Source organism: Xenopus tropicalis, chromosome 4 (genome assembly GCF_000004195.4).
Source record: "Xenopus tropicalis strain Nigerian chromosome 4, UCB_Xtro_10.0, whole genome shotgun sequence".
NCBI classification, from domain to species: domain Eukaryota; kingdom Metazoa; phylum Chordata; class Amphibia; order Anura; family Pipidae; genus Xenopus; species Xenopus tropicalis.
The window spans coordinates 15,036,600-15,057,403 of record NC_030680.2 but is presented as its reverse complement, the minus strand read 5'-3'; the positions used below and the strand labels follow the sequence as shown (position 1 = coordinate 15,057,403).

Genomic DNA, 20,804 nt, shown 5'->3' with positions numbered 1-20,804 from the left:
CTCTGCCAAGAGATACATCTTTGGGTGGAATGGAATCTCCCCACTGCCTTGAGTTACTGGTTTATGGGATGGGGCCCCAGAATCATCCCTGTGTGATAATGATATAATGAAGGACCTGAAATCTGTTTGTCTTTTGCTGTAGCTGAACTACAAATCCAAGAAGGCACAAGTCTCAGGATCCTGTGAGCTGCAGTGTTGGACTGGCCCACAGAGATACCAGGAAAATTCCAGGCGGGCCCAGGTGTCAGTGGGCCCTCCTGCTTCTAGCCATTTGGCCTAATTCATGGTCATTACTTATTTTTCCATGGGAACAAAGTGACTAAATATATAAAAGAATAGATTATAGTATGTAAAGATAAAAAAATGGGAAAATAAAGAGACTGAGAAGAATAGTTTGGAGAGTGGACCCATGGTCTAAGGTTGTCTGGTGGGCCCCTGACATCCCAGTCCGACACTGGGGAGCTGTATGTTAGCTACAGAGTCACAGCAGGGTTACGTAATTACTGCTGACAAATGTTCCCAATTCTCACAATATGCTGACACAAAGAGAATCCGCCCCGTTTTTTTCTCAGTGCCAGAATGTTTTGAAACAAGACGTGGCATCCCTAATCATGAAGGCATAGTAGGAGTGCTTTCTGGCTCTGCTGCCAGTGTATCTTTAGGAACAGGGCCCTCCTCTACATATTGGGGGCCCTCCAGAGAAGCAGTGGTAGGTATAAACACTGGGGGATTCTGGATATAGAAGATAACAACAACAGTTGGCCAAGAACAATAAAACACAATATTTAATGAATATTATTTCTGCCCAACTTGTGGCCCTTCAGTCCCAACATCCACTTATAGCTGATGGAGTGATCCCTGCCGTGCCCACCAAAATACTTGTTCTGGTAACTACCCATCCTCCATAGGGGATTATGCTTTGGTCCCAAGGCAAAAATCCTATATTTGACCATGCTTGTTTAATGCACAAGAACGTGCCAATTGCCCCAGTATAACAACAATAAAAACATGTTCCAATCACCTGGATTTTGCAGTATTTTTAGGGGAAATTTTCTCATTTTTTGAAATGGATTGTGGGAGACAACTTGAAGACACTGGAACCGCCTAGCTAGGTGGGCCCCGACTCTAGTGGGCCCCGGCGGCCCAGACCCGACCCTTGCTGGCGCTCCCCCTGCCCGACCGCTCCCCCCTGACGCGTTAAATTTACTCGCTCGGGGTAGGACGTCGGGTGGGGGGCCCTGCGAGGGGGGCGGGAGCCCCAGTGGGCCCTTCGCCCCCCCCAGTCCGACCCTGCACTGGAATAACTGCAGGATAGATATCCATGGGGTACAGGGACAGGATATCACTGTGGATTCAGGCTTACGTGGGGCCAAGTCAGCCTTATTTCTAACATGGGCCCATATAAAAACCTATACCATTTGGCACTAGCTACACATAAGTTTTGTAAGAGTGGCCCAGGCTGTTGGATTCTCTAGTGGTCCCTAAGTAGGGTTGCCACCTGGATGGTATTTTACCTGGCCTGGGCGGTAAAAATGATGCTTAATGCCAGTGTTATTAATTGGGAAAATAGGTACAAATATAGGAAGGCTGGTATTTTTTCCAAGAAAAGGTGGCAACCCTAGCCCTAAGAGACCGAGTCCAACGCTACGGGAGTAGATGATGTTGGACTTCCATTTAAAGAGAAATGGGTGGCGCTGGCACACAGCGAGGAAGAGAACCAGTAATCCCGTGCATGGGAATTTCATAGGAAGGTGGATAGATGTCTGGAAGGTAAGAGTATTTGCCATTGCCTGGGATGCCAAGCTGGATGCGAATTAACCCGGGGGCATTTGAAACCACCTGTCACGCCCCTGTGATGATGCCACGGGTATCTGGTTGATCACAGGGCACAGAAGGGGGACCCACAACCCTTATGTATGTGTATATATATAACTTTATTTATAAAGCGTCACAAGGGTACGAAGCGCTGTACAATCTTACAAAATACAAAATTACACACAGGGAGGACAAGTGTTATAATAAATACAATAAATAAGTATAAATACATAGGGAATAAGTGCCATGTGGTATGAGACAGTGGGAAGGAGGTCCCTGCCCCATAGAGCTTACAATCTAAGTGGCTGGGTAACATACAGGCACAAATTGGAAGGTAAGAGTGCACCAGGTATGGGCATTTGCCCTTAAGTGCAGGACTGGGCAAAATAATGTTTTAGTGCTCCAGGAGGTACAGTCTGAGCTTTTCCTTAAAGAGAGTGGGTGAGTGTTCCCTACGGAGGGATTCAGGGATAGAGTTCCAGAGGTAAGGAGCAGCGAGATAGAAAGGTTTAAGCCAAGAGAGCGCATCAAATATCCTGTATGTGCTGCCGCCAGGCACATAAAGGTATTTAGCAACTACATTTCCTCGAACTTGCACTCCGGTAATAATGTTTTTTTAGTTGTAAAGGAAAACGGGGCAAAAATATAGGATTTTTTTTTCCAGAAAAGTTGGCAACCCTGCCCCCAATCATCGTTAGCAATAACAACAGGTTATGGCGCCAAATAAATTCGGCATTACAGCATTCAGGAATCCTGTAAGTGGCCCCTGTACAGGGAAGGCCCTGGTACATTTGTACAATCCCCCTCCCAAGTAGTTTTGCCCACGCAATCTGTATATTCTGCCAAATGCCAGGGGGCTGCTGGCTTTTATTTTATGGGCCTTTTTTGATGTTTCATGCCAGTATTATTACTAGGGAAGTGAAACACTAAAAAAAAATACCAGGCTGCTATATTATTATCTTTTTTCCTATTAATGACATTGGCATTAAGCATTATATTTACCAGCCAGGCAGCAACCCTAAAAACCAGCTCATATAATCATTTCTCACTGATGCCATAATAATGCTGACAAAACAAAAATAATGCAGTTACATGAATAAAATTATACATATATATACAAAGTACTGTATATATATATATATATATATATATTAAAAAAATCGGCAGTCACCAGGGCAATGGCTGGGTGCTAACCCAAAAAATCCATCCAATCTATACAAAGCACTCAGGGCAGAGATGTCCAAAAAGCAATTTGTTTATTTAAGCATAGTATGCTTAAATAAAGGACTTGCTTTTTGGACATCTATGCCGTGAGTGCTTTCTATATATTAGATATATATCATACCTCCCAACATTTGAAAAATGAAAAGAGGGACAAAAAGATTTGGCGTGCGCAGCGCGGCAAATTTTTTTGACCACGCCCCCTTTTGTGACCACGCCCCAATTACCACACCCCATTTTAAAAAAATTACTCCTTTTATATAGATCAAATGGCGGGCGCAGACGAAAATGTGCTATTCCCTCATACTGTACTGCCTAAGGAAAACAATATAGCAACTCCTACATATAAATACAAATATAGAGAGAAGGCAGTGAGTTATAAGTGAGTTTTAACTAAGTACCAGTTTTGCCCCCCCATACACAGTGCCCCAATACACAGTAGCCCCCAATACACAGTAGCCTCCTATACACAGGAGCCCCCAATACACAGGAGCCCCCAATACACAGGAGCCCCCTATACACAGGAGCCCCCAATACACAGTAGCCTCCCATACACAGGAGCCCCCAATACACAGTAGCCTCCCATACACAGGAGCCCCCAATACACAGTAGCCTCCCATACACAGGAGCCCCCAATACACAGGAGCCCCCAATACACATGAGCCCACAATACACAGTAGCCCCCAATACACAGGTGCCCCCAATACACAGTGCCCCCTATACACAGTAGCCCACAATACACAGTGCCCCCTATACACAGTAGCCCCAATACACAGTAGCCCCCAATACACAGTAGCCCCCTATACACAGTAGCCCACAATACAGTGCCCCCTATACACAGTGCCCCCTATACACAGTAGCCCACAATACAGTGCCCCCTATACACAGTAGCCCACAATACAGTGCCCCCAATACACAGTGCCCCCTATACACAGTAGCCCACAATACAGTGCCCCCAATACACAGTGCCCCCTATACACAGTAGCCCACAATACAGTGCCCCCAATACACAGTGCCCCCTACCCACCGAACCCTGCACCCTGTACCTCCTACCTCCCACCTCCCATAGGCGCTTCCTCTGCAGCTTCGTTATGCCTCTCCTTGCGCTGCACGACAGGCCCTTTTATAAGGTTGCGCCCCGTGCGTAATGACATCACACCCACAGGCACAACCTTATAAAAGGGCCTGTTGCGCATAACGAACGAGAGGCATAATGAAGGAGCCGACCAAGAAGGAACATCTCCAGCCTGCGGATCCCGCTGTGCTGGATAGTTCCATGAATGTCCCACAATGCGGGACATTCATGGAACTATCCGGGACAGCGGGACGCGCCATAAAAAGCGGGACTGTCCCGCGAAAAGCGGGACAGTTGGGGGGTATGATATATATATATGATCTTGCTACTTGATAAAGAAGCAGGAGACTCGAAACCTTGTAAGTAATGCAATTGTTCTGCATAATGCAGTAAAGATTTTTTCTTTTTTCATAAAAAATTTCATTTAATAAAAAAAGATACTTATTTTATTTAGATTGACTTTTAGGTCCTCACCCGGGACCTTTATCAAGATATAAAATGAGCAAACAAACAGTGTTTATAAAGACTCACCCACCAGTTAACCACCAACAAACCACACCCCTCTCTGGAGTGGCTGTGTTAACCCTTAAAAAAGATCTCAGTTCCAGCAGATATCAAACCAATCACAATTCCAGGTAATCTGTAAAATAAAGTGCATAATGCATAATATTCTATAAAGTGCAACGTAAGATAAAGTGCAATAAATCATAGTGTATAAAAATGTATAAAACTTAAATTCCAAATGAATGGTGCAATGTCAGTTAAAATGCAGTCCATTGAGGTGCATACAAATAAAAGGACTTAAATGCCAAATACAAATACACACTATTAACACATAATAAAAGCATTGCAGAAATATTACTTAAAAATACCTAGAGTAAAATGGCACTTGCAATAGTAGAAACGGAGTTTGAAGTGTACTGGGTGAAACCCAAACATTACCTGGTATTTAAATAAGAGGCAAAGGAACAATACTCATTAAGACCCCGGGGGGAGACAGTATTTGGGGGCACATTTACTAACCCACGAACGGGTCGAAACGAGTCCGATTGCGTTTTTTTCGTAATGATCGGTATTTTGCGTTTTTTTCGTATTTTTTGCGAATTTTTCGTTACCAATACGATTTTTGCGTAAAAACGCGAGTTTTTCGTAGCCATTACGAAAGTTGCGTAAAATCTGGCGATTTTTCGTAGCGTTAAAACTTGCGCAAAAAGTTGCGCTTTTTTCGTAGCGTTAAAACTTACGCGAAACTTCGCACCTTTTAAGTTTTAACGCTACGAAAAAGGCGCAACTTTTCGCGTAAGTTTTAACGCTACGAAAAAATCGGGCGATTTTACGCAACTTTCGTAATGGCTACGAAAAACTCGCGTTTTTACGCAAAAATCGTATTGGTAACGAAAAATTCGTAAAGACGCCGAAAAAATCGCAAAAAATACGAAAAAGTCGCAAAATGTTCGTTTTCAAGTCGGAACTTTTCCAATTCGGGTCGGATTCGTGGGTTAGTAAATCAGCCCCCTAGAGTTCTAATCCAAAACATCTCCTTCTGAAGGAGAAGAATTAAGGTATGGAGATCCAAATTACGGAAAGACCCCGTATCTGGAATACCCTTGGTATTCTGGATAACGGGTCCTATACATATATATTATTATTAACACTTATTTATAAAGCGCCAACATATCCCGCAGCGCTGTACAATAAGTGGGTTTCATACATTGGACATACAGAGTAACATATAAAGCAATCAATAACCGATACAGGAGGTGAATAGGGCCCTGCCCAAAAGAGCTTACACTCTGCAAAATATATATATATATATATAAAACAAAGAATTGTGGTTTCCATTTACTGAGGCAGACCGCGGTACTGTCCCTTTAAATGCCCATGTTGCGTTTGTCAAGGGGGTGGGCGTGTAGGGAGGAGGGGCCTGAGTTGTGCCATTATAAACAGAAAGGACCTGCAGCCCCATAGACCGCTCAGAAGTGGGTGAGACTATCGCAGCTTCTTCGCTCCTAGTGTGCCAGAGCCCTTAGGGAGACTGTACTATCACCATAGGAGGGGGGGCTGTAGTGTTTACACAGAGAGAGAGAAGACCGCCAGCAGCAGGTAAGAACATACGGTATAAACATGAGAATGATCAGCAGCCAAAGCACCAGGGGGAGGCAATGGAGACAGTGTTTAACTCCAGCAGGACGGAACAGAATTACTCACAGTGGCGCTTTATCCCCTGTAATGTGCCTGTCCCTGGCTGCAGAAGACTATTGTATTGTTAAGTGGGTTGTACCATTACAGGAAGGGAGGGGTGCTTGGTGGGATTGCGATTATACTATCCCCCCCCCAGCCGAGGAGACTTCATTGTTTCAGTAATTTGTTTTTTTTAACTGCCCATAAATAATTTTACATTTCTTTGGTGACACAATGCTCAGTGTCTGTGATATTACCCTGTTTTGTAAAACATTGGGTGGTGGAAAGGGGGTAGCTAAAACCCAAAATACCTGTAAGAACCCATGTGTGAGAGTTGCATGTCCTGCGCTGATCCTTGTGGCGCAACAAAATCTTCCAAAATCTTAGGCTTGGCTTTTATTGCAGGGTGTGGCAAGTGATGCCTAATGGTTGAGCTCATTCATCCTGTAAGAAAGGGTACTAATTACTACATCTGACCGGCAAACATTAGTCATGTAGCTTTTGGGTCGTGCCAAGGCATAACTTCCATCAAAGAGGCTAAATATTAACTGTTTTGGGTTGACTAAAAGTAGCAATTAACTCCCCCATTGTCGTTCAGGGCTGAATCGTTAGATATGGAAGGGATCTTTCCATAATTTGGATCTCCGTAACTTAAGTCTGCAAAAAAAAAATTAAAAATGGAATAAACCCAGTAAGATTGTTTTGCCTCCCATAAGGATTAATTATAGCTTAGTTAGGATCAAGTATAAGGTACTGTTTTATTATTACAGAGAAAAGGGAATCGTTTAACCATTAAATAAACCCAATAGGACTGTTCTGCCCCCAATAAGGGGTAATTATATCTTAGTTGGGATCAAGTACAGGTACTGTTTTATTATTACAGAGAAAAGGGAATCATTTAACCATTAAATAAACCCAATAGGGCTGTTCTGCCCCCAATAAAGGGTAATTATATCTTAGTTGGGATCAAGTACAGGTACTGTTTTATTATTACAGAGAAAAGGGAATCATTTAACCATTAAATAAACCCAATAGGGCTGTTCTGCCCCCAATAAAGGGTAATTATATCTTAGTTGGGATCAAGTACAAGGTACTGTTTTATTATTACAAAGAAGGAAATCATTTTTAAAAATTTCTGGATAACGGGTTTGCGGATAAGGGATCCCATACCTGTACTATAATATCGGCGTGTGTATGGCCAGCTTAACTCTTTGGATGGTTCCCAAAAGCCACCCAGCAGGACCTAGCGGTGCCGCTTAATAAAGTCAGTCTTGGCGTGGGGTTCTGAACTCAAGCTTCCTTCTAATCTCTGACATTTATAGAAATAATAATTATATCAGCACTGTATCATTACCTCTGCCAGCTGGGAACATTCTCTTGTTATTCAGCAAGGTCAAATATATGTAGAGAAAAAGTGATCTTTGTTGTACAGGTATGGGACCTGTTATCCAGAATGCTCAGGACCTGGGGTTTTCCAGATAGGGGATCTTTCTGTAATTTGGATCTCCATAACTAAAGTCTGCTAAAAATTATTTTAAATATTGAATTAACCCAATAGGACTGTTCTACCTCCAATAAGTACAAGGTACTGTTTTATTATTACAGAGAAAAAGGAAATAATTTTTAAAAAATTGAATTATTTGCTTATAATGTAGTCTATGGCAGATGGCCTTTCCGCAATTCAGAACTTTCTGGATAATGGGTTTCCAGATAAGGGATCCCATACCTATACTGTCTCTTTATAGGGCTTTCTGTCCTGGGTCAGTGTTATTTAAACAAAAACCAGTGATTTGGAATTAAATGGGGGTGCAACAGATTAACGATACAGTGCCCCTTCCTTTGCTGTGCAGTCAAGTAAAAGTGCCACTTGTGCTAAGGGTGCTGGCATTTGACCTGCGTATTACTCACCCAGGACCAGTGACAGTATTACGAATTTACTGGCAATGTACGTGCCATTAAACATGTAAGAGTGGTAATAAACTTACCTATAAATCCCTTATTTCCCTGATCCTCTGTTGCAATCCCCTCATATGAACAGAGGTCCGCCTGTGCCCCACCCATTTTCCCGCCCCATTACAAAATAATGGTGGCAACCTTAATAAAGGGGTATAACTATAGACCCTGGGTGCAGGAGGTGTCGGGGGCTGATTTGGGCACTAACTTATATAGGCCCTAAAGTATTTTTTGCGGTGTTGCCCGGTACTTTTAGGCCCGGATTTGTGGAGAGGCCAGAAAGGCCCAGGCCTAGGGCAGCACAAATTTGGGGCCGGCATGCCACCCCGCCGCACCAAAATCTTGAAATTTTGCTCCTATACGGAGCAATGGGGACCTCTCCCCACTGAGGCGGGGGCACGAATGGGGGCGGCCTCTGGGCGCCCGGATTAGAAATCCAGCGCTTGGTACTTTGTAGCCTAAATTATAGTTTAGTAAAGGGGTTTAAAACTTTTTTTTCCAAGGAGACTTATTAAATCGGGAAAACATCTTTACTAGCCTTAATATTGGTTCATAAGTAATTAAATACCATGTTTTAATTAGTAGTCTCTGTTATTATTAACATATATTTATAAATTGCCAACATATTCCACTGCATTTTACAATTAATGGATGTGTACAATCAATATATACAAAACAATCAATAATTGATACAAGTGGTAAAGAAAGCTGTGCCCAAAAGAGCTTACAATTTGGTGGTATCCGTGCAGCTCCATTGTTTTACATTATTTTACTGGCTAAGCAAGAGTTCATTAGCGTTTTGTTCAGCAGCTCTCTAGTTTGGATTTTCAGCATCCATCTGGTTGCTAGGGTCCAATACATTCTAGCAACCAGGGAGTGGTGTGAATGAGAAGCTGGAAGTGGAATGGAGCAGGCCAGAATAGAGAAGAATAAAATTGTAGCCTCACAGATTAATAGGTTTTTGGCTGCCAGGGTCTGTGATCCCTATATAAAAGCTGGAAAGAGGCAGAAGAGGAAGGTAAAGGTACTATTAAATATGAAGACACGCTGAAAAGTTGCTAAGAGCAGGCCATGTTATAACTTATAACTTACAGTGAGCTGCCTCTTTAACTAGTGTGTAGACCGGAAAATGTGACGGCATGTGACCTTCTCGCTATGTACAGTATTAACTTAAGCTCAGATGGAAATAACTGCGCTGAGTGGGAGGGGTGAGACGTGAGGCCCAAACTGAGATAAGCAACACCACTACATCCACTGCCTCATACTCACTCATACTAAAAGGGAAATTATAACGAAAGATTAAATGTGCATTTATGCATTGTTCCTATTGGCAGTTAGTGGACCCCCCCAATGATTATAATTACTTATGTACTTTCAGTCACAGCACATGGACAGACCTGCCCTAAAGACTGTCTGTGATCCATAAAAACATGGTTAATAGATCCTTGTATGTGGTCAGTGGGATCCAAATAGTTGACCCCCCTAGCTGGGGGGGTTATTGACCGAACAAATGCAGAGTTTAGTAGATGTCACGCGCTTGCTGGCTTTGCACTAAAGAGTCACCTGTTGCACCCCAGCTAGGTTGGCATGGGAAAGTGACAATTAGACCTGTAAAGGCATGTTGTAATTAGAGATACTTTTCTAGAAAATACTAACAACTTTTCATGTTATCACAGGTGAGATAATGAATATTATACTGTATAAATGTAAGGGCTGTCATGGCTTTTATGGGTACTTTTTATTTCTAAATTACACTGTTTACATAGCAAATAATTCCCTCTGCCATTTAAACTTTTATTCTTGAACCAACAAATGTATTTGTAGCTGTAATATTGGTGTGTAGGCGCCATCTCAGTGCATTGTGCCTGAGTCTGAGCTTTCAGCCAGCGCTACACATTAGAACTGCTTTCAGCTAACCTATTGTTTCTCCTACTCCCATGTAACTGGAGGAGTCCCAAGCCGGACTTGGATTTCTTACTATTGAGTGCTATTCTGATACCTACTGGGAGCTGCTATCTTGCCCCCTTCCCATTGTTCTGCTGATTGGCTGCTGGGAGTGAGGGGGGGGGGGATATCACTCCAACTTGCAGCGCAGCAGTAAAGTGTGCCTGAGTCTGAGCTTTCAGCCAGTGCTACACATTAGAACTGCTTTCAGCTAACCTATTGTTTCTCCTACTCCATTGTTCTACTGATCGGCTGCTGGGGAGGATGATATCACTTCAACTTGCAGCACAGCAGTAAAGTGTGACTGAATTTTATCAGTTAAATCACTGTGGCACCCTGGAAAATGAAGAATATGGCTAGCCCCTTGTGAAATTTCAAAATTAAATATAAAAAAATCTGTTTGCTCTTTTAAAAAATGAGAAACTATTAAAAACATGTTTTCCCATGACAGTATAACATATCAGTAAATACTGTGCTTTTCCCTTGTGCCTCCATTTTGTGATGGTCTGTGTGTCCCTCAGAGATCACCTGACAGGAAAAAATGCAGGGTCTGTCTGTGAGAGGAAGAAGTGAGGAAGTAAAAGACACAGCTCTGTCCATTTATTGGCTGATGTGACCTGGCATGTATGTGTGCCTTGGTTTATGTGGTACAGTGCCAGCTTATGGCCAGTCCATTAATCAGAGCAGCGTTTGACTGCATCTAGATACCCGTCACTTCAGGGAACTGCAGTAAGCTTTCCCTTCATCTAATTGCTCATATTCTGGGCATTGATTTCTTTCCTCACCCCAAGCAGCAAAGCAGAGCGCCCAGTGAAGTTGGCCCAGTGAATAATTAACAAGACTCGGTTATTGCAGCAACTATTTAACTCTGAAGGCGTTTTTTTTTTTGGGCAGTGTCCAGAAATAACTAAGATGGTTGAATTCGCCAACTTCCATGCCCTAAAAGAATTCCTAGGAAGTGATATGATAAACAAATAAACATATGTTATAAATCAGTGGGGCGTGGCAGAGTTCCCCCTCCCCCAACCATTTTGTTTGCTGCTTGGAACAAATATGATCGTTCACCATTTTTGGGCCCATTTTTTTCAGAGTGAAATGTTTTGGGTCCAATAAATGAGAGAATTGATTGATATATACGTTTTTCTTTCTTGCGCATAGGAACCATGAAGAGTGTTTGTGACTTCCGTGTGGGTGTGATTCTGGCACTTGTGGTCCTTTCCTTATGTAGTTATGGTAAGTGCCTTTGAATTCTGCTGCTTTTTGCTGCCCACATGATGTACAGGGGTATATTCACTTGGATTTTCCTTTTCAACCCAATAGTACTGCCATTTTAAAGCATGCAAGTGCACCCAGAATCCTCGGGAAAATCAGGACAGGAAGCATGGTTGGGTGTAGCCTGGGCAAAAAAGGGGTGTGTCTGGGGTACAGCAGGCATGACTTGGGCAAAATGTGGGCATGGCTAAGACACTGCTTTATAATACAGCCAGGTCTGTGCAAACTATGGCTCGTATGAAACATGGTCCTTCAGCTTTACCCCACGTGGGGTGAGCTTTGGGGGGACGATAATATGATCAAAATAAGTGTGATATGGAGGTGAGCAACAATATGATCTCCAAGGGGGGCTTGAACTGAAAAAGCCCAACAACCAGTGGTATACAGGCATGCATGATGGCTTACCTCCTTATTTACTGGGCACATAGATACAATTAAAGATCTAGTTTCATTTAGTGCAGCTTACAAGACAATTAAAGGGAAGGTTAACCCTGTCTGCTCTCCTGCAGTCATGTGATGCTAGATTAGTCTTACCCGAAGGGAGTCCCAAGAGTCTGTGGTCGATAAACCCATGCCATATAATATAACAAGCCAAACTCGCCATGCCAACCTATTGCTGATGCCACCAGAGGGGAAAGGCCAGGCGTGAGTATATAAATGCCAGGTTATCGGGGGGAATAGTGGCTGAGGCGCACTGATATTGCAGGCAGGGAGGGCTGTGGGCAGGGTGACCCACCCACTAAAAAGGTGTTGCAACAACATGAATCCAACCTACCCATGGGCCAGGACTTAGTTGCTACTTCTGGTCACCCTGAGCTCACCTGAAGAAAAACATTACTGCCCCTTTTAATGCCTGGAAAATTACCAGCTGATGGATTTGAGTCTTGCAGGATTTCTAAGTTGCAACTTTTGTCTGTACAGGTGCCGCCCTGCAGTGCTACAGCTGCCCAGGGTTTTCAAAGAGCTGTGAAACTACCACCACTTGCACCGGGAGCCAAAATGCCTGTTTAAAGCTGACAGTGGGTATGTATATGCCTAGGGCCCAAGGGCATAGCCCTGTGATTGCACTACATGATGGATCCTCTTCTTCTGTTCATGCCGTTGGCTACATGTCCACCTGGTTCTTTGTAGGCGCCTGGGGTTTTTGAGTATCCCCTGGGGCAGAATATTTTTGGAGTAAAATGCTTAATTTTAGGAATGGCTGAATCCTATGTGTCCAGATGTGGCAAACCTGGACCTTCAAGGTCATGTGACTGTAAAGCTCTGTGACAACTTATTTTTCTGAATATACAAATTGGAGTTGAAATTTGGCTAAAGTACAATGGACTGAAATTAGGAGGAAAAAAGAAATATACCGGTTAAGAAGAGTGGAGGATTAATATGGGCTGATATAAGCTGCCAACGTGGCTTCTCCAGCCCAAGATGGCAGCTTACTGGCCTATATTTGGGGGTCTCCTGTCCAATAGCGTAACTGTAGAGGAGGCAGACCCTGTTGTCCTGGGGGGGCCCCTTCCTCGCCACTCTTTTACGTGAAAGCTAGTGGTCAGGTAGGGGTGAGTGGGGAGTAGGACAGGGAGGGGGGACGTCAGGGGCAGGCATGTGTGGAACAGGAGTGTTGGGCACCAGGCCCCTGCTCAGTCTGGGAACACCACTGCTCCTGACAACCTGCCTATCAAATATAATTGGATAAAACAAATGTTAATAAGTCATTTATCCAGGAATTTAATATCACAGTTCTTAAACTCCTATGTGGCGTATAACTATAACATACTCACTTTCTCTTACTGCATGTTGGTTTATACCGTTCTTTGCTGGGCTTGAGGGCTATATACCACACATTTATTTCACGGTGTGTTTTTCAGCTGACAGTTCCACATACCGGTGCACAGACATGAGCAGATGTGAGCGAGAGTTTATAAAACAAGATTTCGGCGACATCACAAACTATAAGTACGGATGCTGCCAGAAGAACCTGTGCAACAGCAGCATGACCAGCCTGCCCAGCGCAGGGCTTCTCCTCTCTCTGGCCGCCGCTCTGCTCCTCGTCTTCTGCCGCTGAGCGCCACCGCCGGAACAATCGATCTGTTGCCGACGTATCTGTCCCTCGGCCCAGTCTGGCATCTTTCATAACGTGTTCTTGGTTCATGCATTCTTTTGCTTCACGCTTCTAATACTAAAAGTTGCAGTGTGTTGTGATTTTTGTAACTGGAAACACAAGCTTCCATAATACAAGGCTGTGCCAAGTCTGCCCAAAAAATTCATTTTAGAAACCTGGGGCTAAGACTTTTCTGCACTCATACTGCTGTTCCCTGATTCCAACCACATTAATGGTGAACGGTGCAACTCTGGTTTCTTCATTTGTGTATAGGAGTTCAACAGTACATCTACTCTGCTAAACATGGCTTCACTCTCCATACTTCATTGTATAAGTCAAGGGAAGTACAAAGTGGTTAGTGGCTGCCATGCTTGGCCTAGTAAGTTCCATGGCCCTCTAATCGCGATAACTAACCAGTAGCATGGGTAGTTGAAGCCAGTTTGGTCAAGGTACAGTAATGTTCCTATGATGTTTACACCAATGGTGCAACTATATGGCAGTGGGGCCCCCTGCAAAAAAAATCTTCAGAGGGGCACGGCACCCCCTTACCTGCCTAGTCGTGTCTCTATTACCTATCCGCTCACTGGCCAAGGAGGGGGGTATGTCTCTACAGCTTTAGAGGAAGCAGACCCACGGTCTGGGACCCCCCTGTCTCCCCTTTCACTATAGCAACACCATTCTCCTTTAACTCCTTCAAGCCCAGGCAGAGTGTGCTTTGATTCACTGACCACTATTATTTCTGGGTTCTTAGTGCACAAAGGTCCATTTATTGGTCTGAGTATTTGAAAAACCAAATCTTTATATTGACACTTAGCAGTTAATTTGTCTTTTATATTGTATATAGATATCTATGTCTACAGAGTTAGAGTTAAGTAAACTGTTTATATGTTTTGTATAAGGGTTGTATCTTGATGCTATTGGTTCCCTGTGCACATTTTGCCTTCTTACCACCCTCAAAAAAAATCCTGCCCTTAATTTAACCACCAATGCCGAATCCTATCTCCCACCTTGTGGGATGTAACGTCTCCTCCCCAGGTAGTTAGAGGAGATAATTACTGGACTTGGCCGCTGTGCAATTAAATGACAATTTTCCGACTCTGACTAAAGGTGGCCAAGCGAGCGGATCTTCTCCCGATAGTGCCCATACACGGGCTGAGAATTGGTCTAAAGGACCGATATGGGCAGCTACAATCAGCCCGTGTATGGCCACCTGCTTGAGTGACTTACAGGGCCTTTCCAAAAACATGGGAACGCACTTGGGTTGGAATATAAACTGCTTCCCAAATGCAAAGTGTCAAATTTATTTCAGGATGTGGAACTGCTGCACTGCTCCTTAGAGTCAGGTAATAGCACCAGTGGTGCAACAAACTGACTCATAATTTAGTTGCATCAGCGCAACAGTTGCTTGGCTGCAGATCACTGAGAACAATGAATAATAATATAAAAAACTTAATTTTGCCTTTTAATATAGTTCTGTTTTATCCATGCTTTATGGAGAGGCAGCACAGTGTCTGAATACAAGGGAACCCACCAATGTCCTCAGGGACAAGTTGCGGAGAAATGTTTAGTGACTGCCCATGCCAGTATTGGAAAGAATATAATGGGTCGCTTTATTGCTTGATGTGTCGCTGCTTTATGAGAAAGTGGGAGCACTTGGCCGGTGGCATTGAATGACCTAGAGTGGAATTTGGATAATAGCTTTACTGTTGTTTCTTTATTTGCTAAATAAATAAGTAACAAGTTGCCTTGTGTTCTGTTTTAATTGCTTCTGTTTTATATAGAATGTACAGTATAAATCTGGATTATTATTTTGATTTGGATCTGTGTTTTGGGTATAGGATGGCTTTTTAGGGCCACCGTACTCGCACATTATTCTGCTGATTGTCATTAAAACTGGGGAACTCCCATGCCGACAAAGATCTATGGCATCTCTCTGTATGGGCTATGAGCAGGGTCAGACTGGGGGGTGCAGGGCCCACCGGGGCTTCTACCTCAGGGGCCCTTGCACCCACCAATGGCCCCCGCCACCTTCACCCCCCCAGCAGAAAACCCCAACACCGTCCAACCCCATCCCACAAGTGCTCCTAAAAGAAACTTACCTGCGGCGTATCGGGGGAGGGAGATGGCGGGAGCGCCCTGGGGGGCATGGGATCTGGGCCGGGCCCACCGGATTTTTCCTGGTTCCCCCGGTGCCCCAGTCCGACGCTGGCTATGAGGAAACATCAGGGGCTTTTATGGGACATTATATACAGTACAAGTGGCCCATTTATATCCATATTCAGTTGGTGGTGACCACATTGACTTCATGTCTGCCCCACTTGGCTTTTCCAAATATAACACAGAAGGAGAGCTAAGGGATATAAGGAAGGTTTTGGCAAGCCAAAGAAACACTGGCTAAAACTACAAGCTAGGTACCTGTGCAATATCTACATAGTGGTTGGGTATTGGGTGAAAAATCTCTGATTCCCTGACTTGGAGCGTGGTCCTTGGGTTCCCTGCCTGAGTATTTAGGTAAACTTAGAACTTTAATTTAGAAAATTTGCCCCAAGGAAAAAGAGATTTTTTTTTCCGTAATCTGGTTAATCCACCTCTGAGTTACATAGGGCGGAACCAGGAGTAGGCAGAAGAGGCACCTACCTAGGGCGCAATGGTCAGGCATGGGTCTACCCGATGGGACCGATTTAGCACTACAAGATGAGCTGGTAACACCAACATAGAAAACTAATAGGATAATAGTATATCCACTGGACAAATGCAGGTCTAGTGGCCTTTAACCTGTGGGTAATGCACCAAACTGGGCCCCCTGGTTACCAATACAATATATTTTAATTAAAGACAATAGAAATTAATAGGTGTAGTACAGGAGTTATTTTTATTCACTAAATATAATATAATATATATATATATATATATATATATATAAAAGAACAGAGCACACCCTAATAGTAATCAAATGCCCCAGGTGCTTGCAAAAACCATGTATATATCAAGACAATGAGCCGCACACGCAGGGACTTTGTTAGAAAACAAAAAATGTTTTTAATAGGATCGTTTTCATTAAAAGAAATGTCTGTCCCTGCGTGTGCGGCTCATTGTCTTGCTATATATATATATATATATATATATATATAACAATTAACTCACGGTGTTGGCAGAACACACAAAATATTTATTAATACATTAAACTGTCATAGACACCAATGCGTTTTGATCCTCCTGGGACCCTTGTAAGGATATAAAATGATGAAATTCCCAGGGCTTCACAACCAGCCCATCGCCAGAATATGCCATACACGGCCCATATAATAGATACTGATCAAATGCATTCCCCAGGGCTTCACAACCAGCCCATAACTAAGGAGATATATTATACCATTTATAATTCATATCGTGGATAGGGGTCAAAATACAAGTAAAAAATCTTTCTTTACCATCAATGGCCTATGGTAATGAGCATAAATATACAGTGCTACCGGTATACAATCTAAAACTACAAAAAAATATATATAAGGCAGTACACCATGGGTGAAAAAGTTGTCAATTATCACCAACAAGTCTGTTACCAACTGATAATGATTTTGGTTGTCAGTTAAGTAAATTCAGCACATTCTAGAAGCCTTAGAAAGATAAGGGGAGTCCAGTGTCCTTGTATGTACGTTGCTGGGTAAACAGTCCGTAGTCATTGTTTATTGTTACATAGTAAACACAGGTATTGTTACCCACCAAATCTTCTTAAGACAAGCGGAGGGCAGGCAGACAATAGCCTCATATAGCCAATTTATTGGAATAAAGGTCCCCATACACGTGAAGATTAACTCGCTTGGCGAGCCGATACGGTCCCCGATCGATATCTGCCCAATTTCAGGCCAGATATCGGTCGGGTATGGCCGTCATTTCTGCCCCTACACAGGCCGATAAGCTGCCGAATCAGTCCAAGGGACCGATATCGGCAGCTACAATCGGCCCGTGTATGGGGACCTTAAGACCCGGATGAAGAGGTATTTAATGTGACCAATTATAATGGCTGACTATTTGCTATTATTAAAACAATATTGCCTAAGTCAGCAGTTTGGGTTGGGGGTTTTCTAAGGACTTTGGGTCGGAAGCTTCGCCTCAAGAATGAGTGCCAAGAATTTGGATCATTACTTGGTTATCAGTAACATGAAGCTCTTGCACAAAAGCTTGTGTGGCTGAATTGATGCAGAACTGCCTATCTTTGTAACGCTAATCATACAAAGATAAGTAAAGTAAAGTTATTGCTCACTTACAGTTCATCATAAATAATAAGCTTCTAAAGGAAGGAATAGAACACGAGTGAGTGTTTATGTATTAAGCTCTAAACTCATATTTTGATGAATCTGCCCCTTGATGAGACTCAATCATGAGAATAAATGTTTACTCTTTTATTTGTTATAAGAATGGGACAACCCCAAGAGAGACTGATGGAAGGTTATTAGGCAGACTGCCAAGCTGAGGTGGCTTCCGGTACATTTTTTGTGGTGTTACATACAGGGTGTGGCGCCAAGCAATAGAGAGTTGTAGATATCAGAAACTCAACCTTATGTGCAACAGGCGTCTTTACCCAAGCTTAGAAACTTATAAAAACCCCTAATAGCATTCCAAATGCATTATTTACAAAAACTGTGCAAAAGCAAATAACGTGACAGTCCCATAATTTCTGTGACAATTCAAAACTGCAGTTTCCCATGGTATCCAATCAGTCTACTTACTGCAAACTGGGAAATAAAAGCAAAGAGTTGATAGGTTGTTATGGCCATTGCACTGCTATTTAGCACCTACAGTATATCATCAGATCAGATACAACTCTCTAAAACAGGGGTCCCCAAATTTTATACAAATGAGCCACTTTCAAATGTAAAAAGTGTTGGGGAGCAACACAAGCATGAAAAAAGTTTCTGGGGATTCCCTAATAAGAGCTGTAATGTAGCCCCTATGTCGACTGGCAGGCTACAGGAGGATCTGTTAAGGTCCCCATACACGGGCCGATTATAGCTGCCGATATGGGTCCCTTGGACCGATTCGGCAGCTTATCGGCCCGTGTAGGGGCAGAACCGAGGGGCCTGGCCGACCGATATCTGGCCTGAAATTGGCCAGATATCGATCGGCCAGGTTAGAAAATCCAGTCGGATCGGGGACCGCATAGGCTCGTTGATGCGGTCCCCGAACCGACTGCCCCGATCGAATTTGCCTACATGCCTCCCCGATATCGCCACCCGTAGGTGGGGATATCGGGTGAAGATCCGCTCGCTTGGTGATGTCTGCCCGTGTATGGCCAGCTTTAGGCAGTGTATCTGGTTTTTATGCCTCCAAAACTTACCTCCAAGCCAAGAAATCAAAACTAAGTACCTACTTGGAGGCCCTTGGGAGAAACATTCAAGGGGTTGGTGAGCAACATATTGCTCCTGAGCCACTGGTTGGGGATCACTGCTCTAAAATATGGGTGATGGTTATTATTTATAGATGCATGGTGAAGGTTTGCAGGTAAATAATGGCATAAATTGCCATTTCACATTTGTCCTTGATAAGCTCCAGCTCTTGCTCAACCCCATCTGCTTTCATTTATAAACAAATGCTCACTCTGCCCCATCAAAGATGGGAGGGTCATGTGTTGGTATAAAGATGATGGCAGGTGGGGTTGTGAGAGGACAGGTTGGGGTTGGTCCATGCGTCACTAGTGGTGATTGCCGACATTTCCTGCACATACCTTCTGTTTTGGAACTGTGCAGCACTGCGGAGAGATATGGTCAACCCACCCAGGTAGTGCAAGAGTGAGCCATTCTCCAACCCACAATTGTGGCCTTCCCTTTTCTACCCTTTCCACTGCCAGCCCAACCCCCCTGAACCCACTGACAGCTCTGAGGCTGCTGAGCAGATCTTCTCCTGATAGTGCCCATGCACGGGCTGAAAATTGGTCTAAAGGACCGATATGGGCAGCTACAATCAGCCCGTGTATGGCCTCCTGCTTGAGTGACTTATAGGGCCTTTCCAAAAAGATGGGAACGTACTTGGGTTGGAATATAAACTGCTTCCCAAATGCTGTGCCAAATTTATTTCAGGATGTGGAACTGCTGCACTGCTCCTTAGAGTCAGGTAATAGCACCAGTGGTGCAACAAACTGACTCCCTGCTTCATAATTTAGTTGCATCAGCGCAACAGTTGCTTGGCTGCAGATCACTGAGAACAATGAATAATATATAAAACTTAATTTTGCTTTTACTATATTTGTGTTTTATCCATGCTTTATGGAGAGGCAGCACACAGTGTCTGGATACAAGGGAACCCACCAGTTTCCTCGGGGACAAGTTGCGGAGAAATGTTTAGTGACTGCCCATGCCAGTATTGGAAAGAATATAATGGGTCGCTTTATTGCTTGATGTGTCGCTGCTTTATGAGAAAGTGGGAGCACTTGCCCGGTGGCATTGAATGACAGGTGGGGTTGTGAGAGGACAGGTTGGGGTTGGTACATGCGTCACTAGTGGTGATTGCCGACATTTCCTGCAGATACCTTCTGTTTTGGAACTGTGCAGTACTGCGGAGAGACATGGTCAACCCGCTCAGGTAGTGTAAGAGTGAGCCATTCTCCAACCACCAATTGTGGCCTTCCATTTTCTACCCTTTGTCACCCAACATCATTCCACTGCCAGCCCAACCCCCCTGAACCCACTGACAGCTCTGAGGCTGCTGAGGTTTATTGACTTCAGTGGGTCAACCCAGGTCCCCGGTGTCCTCTGCTGAAGTGCGCTCCTGTGTGCGTCCGTCATTGGTTCGCTGGCCTTAGGCGCACACATGCGTATGCGGATGCACTAACGTCACTTTTGGTGCCAAATTTGAATTTAAATTCTGTTTCTCTGCTTGTTTTAATTGCCCAAGCTGGTTCTGTGTTTATTGATCTTAGCTAATGCCTTAAGCCCTACTGGTTTTTGCCTGTTCCTGACCTTCTGCCTGCCACTGACCTTTTGCCTGACTTGACTTTGCCTGATCCCTTTTTGTACTGTGTCTTCTGGAATAACGTTGCCCATATGTAGGATCCCTGTCAACTCCATCACAAAATGGCATCAGTGAATACGGGGTTGGCAGGGATACTACACCTAAGAGGTTACTCCTGGCAATTTATGGGCTCCTCTACACTACAGTCCGTAACAACCTGAAGGCAGAGATGCCAAGCTGGATCCGTGGGTGATCAAGGGGCATCTTCTCCATACCTGCAACTACCCAGTCCCATTCTTG

The 20,804-nt window shown here is 43.8% G+C and overlaps 1 protein-coding gene across 1 annotated transcript; it reads left to right on the top strand.

Annotated features, from left to right (window-relative positions):
* Nucleotides 1-6,052: 6,052 nt before the first annotated feature.
* On the top strand, nt 6,053-15,300 carry cd59 (CD59 molecule (CD59 blood group)). The gene is made up of 4 exons (XM_004913356.4): nt 6,053-6,214; nt 11,348-11,422; nt 12,383-12,484; nt 13,324-15,300. The coding sequence occupies exons 2-4, from the start codon at nt 11,353-11,355 to the stop codon at nt 13,518-13,520; spliced, it is 369 nt and encodes a 122-aa protein (XP_004913413.2). The 5' UTR covers nt 6,053-6,214; nt 11,348-11,352; the 3' UTR covers nt 13,521-15,300.
* Nucleotides 15,301-20,804: the final 5,504 nt, after the last annotated feature.